Source organism: Sinocyclocheilus rhinocerous, unplaced genomic scaffold (genome assembly GCF_001515625.1).
Source record: "Sinocyclocheilus rhinocerous isolate Xijiao unplaced genomic scaffold, SAMN03320098_v1.1 scaffold1294, whole genome shotgun sequence".
Taxonomy (NCBI): domain Eukaryota; kingdom Metazoa; phylum Chordata; class Actinopteri; order Cypriniformes; family Cyprinidae; genus Sinocyclocheilus; species Sinocyclocheilus rhinocerous.
The window spans coordinates 2,381,513-2,391,603 of NW_015656157.1; the positions used below are offsets into that span (position 1 = coordinate 2,381,513).

The following is a 10,091-nucleotide window of genomic DNA, read 5'->3' on the forward strand; positions in this document are numbered from 1 at the left end:
GATTAGCACCATTGAGGTGTTTTTTTTTTTTTACTGCAACAGATAAAGACTATCACAGAAGAATGACGCGGCAGGGCTGTTATGGAGGTGGACGCAGACAAGAGGAACCCTACGCTCATCATCCTCATAAGAAGAGGAAGAGAAACGGAGGAGGGAGAGTGTGTGGGTGGATGTGTGGGCATGAGATGGATCCTAATCAGCTTTCCAAGGATCTTGTGCTGTCTCTATCTATGTCTCTTTCTTTACCTCTCAGTCTCCCCCTCATCTCTCTCTCTTTGACTCTTTCTATTTCTCTTTTTCCATCACAGTGGCACCTGCCCATTCATGTGGGCTACGCTCCCTATGACTCATTCATAAGCACTGGCTCAATCTCTTAACAAGTTCCCACTTTTCTCTGCCTACTCGGCCCCTTAGGAAAGCAACTGCAAAAATCACCTTACATCAAGCTCCCTATGCAGCCATTACCATTCATCATAGTGAATGTAAAAGAGGGTTGGGGATTACATGGCAGGAAGCGTTAGCATCCTCTGTCTGGGGGGAATGCACAAACGATCGGTAAGGTTTGAAAGTTCCAGACTTATCTGAATGTCCATCAGCATTTTATCTGATTCCAAGTGTTCTCAAATGTAAGATGATACTTTTTATGTGACGTCAGAACGAACGCAGAAAGGAAGAGATAAGATAAAGGTTGCTCTTTCTTTACTCAGCTCTTTCTTATAAAATTTCTTAAGAGAAATAAAATGTACACAATATATGTACAAATTTATTTAGACCCAATTTGTAGGAATAAAATATAGCTGTGATCATTTGGTCTTGGTGGTTTATAATGAGAAATATTTTTAATTATTGTAATAATTGTATTAATGTATTAATAAAATAATACAAATTAATTAATATGTACAATTGTAATTATGTATTGTAATAAATATATGTGTGTGTTTATAGCTTGATATAAAAAAATATGTAAAAAAAAATATATATACTGTGTATATATATGTGTGTGTGTGTGTGTATGCATAACAATTATATAGCACAGATAATTTGGTCTTGGTAGAATTTAAAGAAAATATTGTAATGCATTTCAAATATTATATAAATTCATATAATTGTTATACATATAATAAATATAGATAGCAGACCTCTTATAATTTGGTCTCATATAGATAATAAATAAATATCATACACAGACACACGCACACACATATACATATTGGATAAACAAATGAGATATGAAAGAGATCTCAGTTGTAATTTTTTTACTGTGGGAACCAGATTGTTTTTGGCAGATACATTCCAATGCTTCTGAAGTCTGGTACGTCAAAAAGTCGAGCAACCAGTTTTTAACATTTTTAGCACGGCTTAATTGTTGAGGAGAGCCTGAGTGACCTTCCTATAAAAGTGTCTTATCCAGTCTGAGTCACCGGTGTCTCCCACGCATTTTATCTCTCGCTCTCTTTCCCTCGCAGAAGGGAATGGGCTGATTGAAATGTTGATGCTGTGCTCTCGCGAAGTACCATTCTGTCTGCTGATGGGATGGGGTGGGGAGTGAGTTACATTTCATCTCCATTAATTTGTGCATTGCTGGTGACTCACTGGCCATCTCTGCTTAATGGATTGCACAGGATATTGTGTTTCACGAAGCAGAGATATTTCAGACACCATTTGTTCCTGTGAGTTCGAATCTCACAGCGGTTCTAGGCACAGTTGACACTTCCATTTTAGGAATAAATGAACTACATGCAGATAAGTCCGCAAGGGCAACCCATCCCCTCGTCTCTAGTTTGCTGAAGAGATAGTCTGCTCTTAGTAGACCACTACGAAATGATAGCGTTAGAAGATGCTTTCCACTGAAACCATATGTTCTGTCACTATGATGATGAGAAGCACATCATATTCTGTAGCCTCGAGCTGTGCATATGTACACCAAGCACGCTTCCCAGGGTACAGTCATCCTAATGAGTGCCAAGCTTCGAAGGGTGAGCCAAGGCTTTCTCTTCTATTAGCTTTCCTTTCCAAAGTACTGAATGAGGTTTCAATTAGCTTAAAATTCAATAAATTGCACGTGTGACCATGCAGAAAGTCCTCTACTCAAACAAGATTTAAAGAGTGCTGTGGCTCTTTGGTCATGTTTATTAGGTAGTGTTCTACTAAAAAGTTGAGAAAATTAACTCTTAGGCCCTGAAATACTTCAAGTGAAATCGAAGAACAAACTGGTGTGTTGCATTTTGAGCAAAATTAGGCCAAAAGGAAGTTTGTTTGGAGTTCATTTTGGGCGTTAAAAACAGCTTGCCAAATTTTGGCGGTGTGGGCAGCATCGAGATGTATACCGCTGCACAACTTCTTTTTACCTCTAAGCAAGAATGAAAAGGAACTTAGGCCATTTAAAATGCAAAATTTTTCCCTTCTAGGAAAATGGAAGATGATACTCTTTATGTGACCTCAGAACTAACGCAGAAAGGAAGAGATAAGATAAAGGTTGCTCTTTCTTTACTCAGCTCTTTCTTATAAAATTTCTTAAGAGAAATAAAATGTACACAATATACTGTATGTATTAATGTATTTTTAGACCCAATTTGTTGGAATAAAAAAATAGCTCTAATAATTTGGTCTTGGTGGTTTATAATGAGAAATATTTTTAATTATTGTAATAATTGTAACAATGTATTAAATAATAAAAATTAATTAATAATATTATGTACAATTGTAATTATGTATGCTATTGTATTAAATATATGTGTTTATAGATAGATATTAAAAAATGTCAAATAATAATTTTATATATATATATATATAATTATTTGACATTTTTTAATATATAATTTTTTTTATTCCTACAAATTGGGTCTAAAAATACATTAATATATATATTGTGTGCATTTTATTTCTCTTAATATATTTATATATGCATAACAATTATATAGCATAGATAATAACTTGGGCCATTTAAAATGCACAATGGAGAACAAATTGTGATGATAGGCCAATTAATGATGTCATCCTGCACTACATCAATTTTTGTTCAATCAAATGCTGTCTAGTAGTAAATAACGGTTCATGTTTTTTGACAAACTAAACATTGCTAGATATTAGTGTTACCTTCATGTGCTATCGGAAATTTCCTACTTCCCACTAAAATCGTAAATACTAGTTTGTCATGTTCAAGTGCTTTGTTGCCGAAAGAACAAAAGTCATTGAGTGCGGCAGGTTCATTCTTGCCTATTTCTTGGGGTTATATTATTAGCCAAAATGTATAGAAGATATTTATTCAATATTAAATTAATTTTGAATAAAACGTAGTGTCTCATTCATTGACAACCATATAAACATATCCACTCCATTGTATATATTCACTCCGCTATCTAGATAGGCAGCTATCTGGCGATTCCAGAATTTTGTTTAAATAAATGCTATTTTTGCGATGGGAAGTATGTGCAAAATGTATTACATAGTTATTTATATACCTAAATAAATTTGAGTGTCACACTCGCTGATACGAGATCAAGTGCACGACGCATGAATTGACTGATACACAGTCTTTAATAATAATCCACAGAAGAACAGACAGGAAATCCAGGATGACAGGTAACCAATGCCGTGTACACAAACAATAACCGGCAAGGAATGAACAGAAACGGGGAGTACTTATACAAAAGCATAGGGACTAATGACTAAATTAACAGGACACGTGAACTGAATGAACTAATCAAGGGAACTAAGGAAAACTAGGTCAAACACAAAATAGGCATGAAGACAAACTAAATGAAATCACAAAAGAAGTTCATAAGTGTGACATTGAGAGGGTTTCATGTCCAATTTATGACTAGAAACTTGTGTTTACGTTAATTACAAAAGCAAGTCAAGGCCCTTCAATATTTCTCAACCTAAATAAGAAATATGCACACTCCGAAATCACATCGTTTCCTGCTATATATCAGACAAAAATATATTTAAAAAGAATAGTGTGTCTGAATTCACGGTATTCATGAAACAGTAGATGAAAAGATCTACTGATTAGATGACAACCTAATCTTTAAAGTGAGATTCTGTGCATCTGATGGACAATTTACTATCCCGTGAGGCCATGGGAGAGGATTTGTGAATGGCAGTGAAGTGACGCAATGGACGATAGTAGGTCACATGACAACATGATGCATATACAGGTGCATCTCAATAAATTAGAATGTTGTGGAAAAGCCAGATTAAATTCATACTACACAAGTTCATACTGTATAGAAAGTACAAACAAGTACCTACTCACGGACACAGCCAATGTATCTTTCTGTGAAAGTAGGACGTCAATGTGTTCAACTATTCTAACTGTGTATGTTCAAGCTTTAATGCCAAATTTAATTGTAATCAAATATTCAGTCTCCAATGGAGAAATGAATCTCAGAAGCCTTTGACCTCCATAGGGTGGGTCATCTTCAATTCAGATGAGGAACATTCAGTACAGCACAGGGACATGAATAAATAGGATGTGTCAGTGGTCTTTCTTTGTGTCGTCACGCAAATGATTGATAGTCGCTATCACAAGCGTAAACTAAAGGCCCTTCCCCATTCTCCCTGGTTACCCGGGGTTGCTATTGATTTAGAATCATAATGACTGTAGAGCCATCTTTAATTTATTAGCTTGGCTGATATGAATATTTTATGTTCCCAAAGGGATATTTCAGCACCTAAAATGGAGAACGGCAGGGTGGAACATAGACAGGTGCTGATAAATGTTTGCCGGAGCGAGCTGACAATCTCTTGATCTTGAGATGAAAACAACTAAACGGACTCGGGCAAAGTCATAATGCATCATTCTTTATTGACTAGTTGGAAAAACATAACATGAAAATAAACATTTAGATTGGTTGGTCCCTCAAGGCTCAGTAGATCTAGAACAAAGAGATCCAGTGTAAACAAAACAAACATTCAGAAAGCTCGCCTCGCTCTCTCTTTTTAGTTATTTTTTTGTTTGTTTGTTTTGTTTTGACTGAGTAATTAGTCAAGCAGGTTTTTACAGATTGTTTTTCTTTGCACATAAATATATTTTTTCTTTCATCGAAATATAGCCAGCAATAGAAATAATCCTTTTTGTCCATGGAAATATGGCAAAAAATCTCATCAAGTCAGCAAAGCAGAACTTCTAAAATAACAGACTCCTTAAAATACTTTACAATATTTCAGTACCAAGTCTATTTCTTTTCATTCTCAGAGTCACACAAAAAATATCTGTCATTTGGTGCTTCGTTTTGGATCTGCTAAACAATAATTTGTCATCACATGCAAATCTATACACCGTAATCCATCAACTGGCAGGCTATTTGATTGTGCACATATCACCCAAAGGTCCCAACTAGGTTTATGTCCAATCCAAGACATAGACTATTCTAGTGCCTGCACTGGGACCTCATTGTGCTTATATACAATTCTACATTCTTTTGTACAAACTTCAATGTCCCTGACATGTTACGGATTACGGTTAATCAAAACCGAAGACTGGATTTGTAATCGCTAATACTGGTGGACACGTGTTTGACAATGCAATGTACGTACCACACTTCAGATTCATATTTCTGCAATGCATTAACAGATTTTTTTCTGTTTTTTAATAACCTCTGTAAGTTAATTTGGCCTATTCAATTAACAATGTTTGGACCCCACTGACTTTCATTGCATGGACTTTTTTGGAAAAATTATTTATTATTTATTTTTGGGTAACTATCCCATTAAATGTTAAACACGCAGGAAGGCACCATATTAATCATATGAGATGGTCAGTACGTTTTAATTTAACCAGAAACAATCAATCAGCAATATCAGCTAGTCTAAAGCTCTCTTTTCTCTGGCATTGTTAATTACTCCATGCACATCAGTCATTGTTCACCTAGATAATGAAATCCTTTTATTTCTGGACAGGGCACTTCAGATGCACCCTAAACAGTACATGAAGCTTTTTAGAGAACTACTCAATAGCTCAAACAATCACCCTAAAAGGCCACAAAACAATGTGAGCCTTCATAGACAAGGCCTGTGGATGCTACCCAAGCCTTTTTCTTCATTACATCAAGAGCCTCTATATATGGCCAATGGCCTTTTCGCTCACATTTCACAATGATAGACTTTCTAACACATCACAGTTGAGAATCTGCCAAGGACAAACTTTTTGTTTGCATGCTTAAAAGAAGATCAAACCCATAATGATCAATACAGAACGTAGCCCATACTGTGAGCTGACAGACGGGAATACTAGAATCCCATTTTATTGCAATAATTCAGATCAACGTGAATGGTGGCATTTGTACCGATATTCAACAATTGCTTATGCTGGGCAGTGGGATTTGCTTTTAATGATTTTAAATTACGCTTCTGTCCAAAGGCAGCATGTGCAGTTGTCCACCTCTAGGGATTCTCGTCTTGGTAATTTTCACATAAAAGTAATGCTAACGAACACACAGAGCTCATTTTGTGAAATGCATGCAAGAAAAGGCATGCCCTTCTCACAATGAAAATCATAAAAATATCTCAGGCCTGATTCATAACCTTAGAGAGACATATCTGTGATCGTTATTTTACAGGACTGTTTTTTCTTTCCCCATTTCCCCAACTGTTGCTTACAGTGTTTTTGTTGTTTAATCTTGGTATTACATGATTACAACAATTTGGCACTATATACTCGAAAATCATTCGGTCCATTTCTCATTCTCACAGATATGATCAACAATACAGAACAAATGATACAATTAAAAGATGAAAAGCACAATAATAATACTTCAATGGTCATAAAATTATAGTATCTCACAAAGAGGCAGTTTTAGCCATTCGGTACTTCAATGATAAAATAACACTATTAAAGGAAAAGGACACTTTATAATGGATTGCAAACTTGTCGGTGGGGAACAAGCTAACACGCCTATTGACTTAGTGCATCTAATCCCATCTTATTTAACCCAAATTACAAACACTGTGAAGTTAAATTGGGAAAGGCTTAAATTTGCTTAGGAACGAGACCAATGCCATGGTGTTTCAGATATGCTGTTGTTTTTGAAATACAGGTTAGACATGCAGACATGTCTACCCATACAAGGAAATTTCTACAGTTTATCCCAATTATGATTATATTTTATAGGATTTTTTTCCCTAAAATTTGATTCAAACTGAAAGTAGGTTTAGCAACACAACAAAAACCCAGATGCTAATAATAAATATTATTGAGTATTTTACAACTTCAGAAAGCAAAACTGAATGGAGGTCTAGCTGGTACATTTAAAATCAAGTAAAAGAAAATAATATTAATTTGGGTCATGAACAGAAATTCGGATAGGCAGCATTGCAATTTAATTCATGCAATCACAAATATAATCAATCTTTAATCTAATAGCACCCAATTTCACAGTGGATTACCTAGTGCAGAGAAAATATTGGCTTTTGAAGTCAATGAGTAGCTAAATGGAGAGCTTTAATAACAGACTTTGACATTTCATTTGTTTAAGACTTGGTGCGTTGAGCAACATGAGGTATGAGCCTTAATTGCCATTTATTTAACACTGAGCATGGAAGAAACCTCTCTACACCACTGGTCTAGGACACAATAACAATGATTTCAACGCCATTTAAATGACCAAAGCAAACCTGTTCCAGATCAGAGCCAATGTCAATCAAAACTTTGGACCTGTAGTTGCCACGAAGTGTTCTTGTATGAGGAGATGAAGGGAGCCACATGCTACACTGGACTGTGATCGGGCGATGTGTAGGTCACAGTCACTGCACTACACTCGGGCGGTTCTCTGGTCCTGCGGAGATCTGAGTACAGCCGCTCTTCGAGGGTTGCCGCTAGCTTGTCGCTCAGCTCTTCTGTGATTGTCTGTGGGCCATAGCTTGTACATTTGGGTGTACTTTCATCAGGAGGCTCAGGCAGTGGCAACGTTTGCCTAGAGCTCTCCTGGCCCACCGATTGCTCTCCAGCAATGTCAGTCATCGGAGGGGGCTGCGATGCCTCAAGGACTTCCTTTTCATTGATGTTTCCGCTGCTTTCGGTGCTGGAAGATATTCTTATTATGTCGGGATCCAAGTCAGTAGCGGTATCCTGATCTGCCTTGGGTGTCTCGGGAGTACTGGTTGCACCTTCGCTGCTCTCTTCGTCAGGTGCACTAATGATTCGTGGGAGCGTGCTGTGGTAGCTAGTCTCTAGAGGATAGTTGACAGTTTCGCCACGTCGGAGAGGAGTGCGGTACCGGTCAAAAGAGGATTGGAAGCGCTGGCCGGGGTCGCTGTACTGTTTTGAGCGCTGCCACTGCTTGCGCAGGTGAACGCGGGAACGATGCTTGGAGCGCAGTGGAGACTCCTGCTGATCGAACTGCGGGTCGTGCCGCAAGAACTCGTGGAAAAGTGCGTCAGTTTTCTCATCGATGCTGTAGTCGCGGCGGGAAAGCATGGGGGGATGAGGTTGAGCGTCGCGTTGAGCGAACATCTGGCTGTAGGGGGACCAGAGCATGGCGCTCTCGTCTGTTTCCACTCCGTCCACACCGCCGCTGGCACCTGCAGGTTCCTCTTCAAGTTCTTCGTCGAAGATGTCCGTGTCGAAGCTCTCACAAACGGTCCCTTTGTGACCGGAACTGAAGAAGTGCCTGCGCTCCACGGCGGAGCCATCCTTACTGCTACTGCTGCTACCAAACAGTCGCAACTCCTCGGGAGCACGCGAAGGTGCTTCTATCGAGGCGTAACCGCTGTCCATTTGGAGCAACTTGCGGTTTCCTGGCTCCCCGTCACTTCCCCTTTCAGAATCGACACTATCCTGTTTGCGACCTTTCTCTGGTCCTTCATCTAGAGGCAAGTCCGCATCCCTCTCCATCTCATCCCCGATATCCTGTGAGGGGTACCTAGGCAGCCCTCCCATCTCGGTCTTACCCCCTAAAGAGCACACACTGTCTGCGTCACTACGGACGGAGTCTTTGTCATTGTTGCTGCTCTGGTCGGACGAGACATACCGCTCGAGGGAGGCGCGAAGAGTCCAGATATCACGGTACAAAGTCTGAGGTTCTAAACTCTCCTGATGATAGCCCATTCCAAGACTCTCATCCGGGGGCTCAGAGGTGAGGCCGATCACCCTGGGACCCATCGCTCTGCTGCAGCTGGGCTCCACCATCACCTCCACCTCTAACCTAAAGAACAGTACACATATGAAATCAGTCAAGCTTGTTTTCTTAAATATAGTCAGTATTTCTTTAGAAAATGCCTTAATGTAGCACGACATCTGTTTTATGTCAGTGTGGGTCTGTCAAATAATTTGTTAACTTTTCCTTTTTATTAAAGAGTTGACCCCAGATTCAGCGAGTTTTAACTTTTAAATACACTTTTATATATATTTTTTATATTTTCACAATATATAACATTTATATAAAATTTACATTTTAAAACTTAAAATTGCAATGCTCCAAAAACAATAAAAAAAAAACACAAAGCAATTTTTCAAAATGATAATTTAAGTAGCACTGCTACAATTTAGAAACTACAGTTTAGCAGTATCTAAAACTAAGGTAATCCAGTCAACCTAATTAACTGACTAGTCTAAACTAGTCTAAACTGTCAAATATGTTTATTTATTTTCCTTTCCATTAAAGCTTCGAGTCCAGATTCAGAGATGTTAAAACAGATGCCTCCATTAGCACACAGATGGTTGTGACTCACTCTGTGATGGTTCATTTGAAGAGACCAGTACACAGCAAAAGGAAAATATACAGGAAAGTCAGTTGTAATAGATAAGCAAATATAAACAAATTTTCTGATGTTCATAAACATGTGTATTGTCCTTCTTGGCCCATTTTGCAAAACAAATGCAAACCAATACCAAAAGAAAAATACCAAAAGGTGGTATTTACCCAAATCCAATGAAACAACTTCCAAATCTAAAGCAAAGCTTTTTGCACTGTAAGCTGATGATGCTATGATAAGGCAATGCGACCAGCGCGCTGAGATCAGTCCAGCATGGAATGGGGTCTGCTGTATGAGGCGTGGTGAGGCAGATGGTTGCTATAGCAAATGCATGGGGGAGGCAATTAAAAATACCTGCCGAGTGAGGGTGGGGGTGTGGAAGGGGGGGATAGAAG

At 38.3% G+C, this 10,091-nt stretch overlaps 1 protein-coding gene across 1 annotated transcript in view; it reads right to left on the minus strand.

The window, feature by feature from the left end:
- Positions 1-4,790: 4,790 nt before the first annotated feature.
- Positions 4,791-10,091, minus strand: part of LOC107719602 (voltage-dependent calcium channel beta subunit-associated regulatory protein-like) — a 24,173-nt gene continuing 18,872 nt past the window's right edge. Inside the window, exons 10-11 of the mRNA XM_016527076.1 lie at positions 10,051-10,091; positions 4,791-9,146 (exon numbers count right to left, since the gene is read on the minus strand). The exon at positions 10,051-10,091 is cut by the window's right edge and continues 1 nt beyond it. Coding sequence (XP_016382562.1) covers positions 7,709-9,146; positions 10,051-10,091 — 1,479 coding nt within the window. The 3' untranslated portion in view covers positions 4,791-7,708. The remainder of the gene's footprint in view (positions 9,147-10,050) is intronic.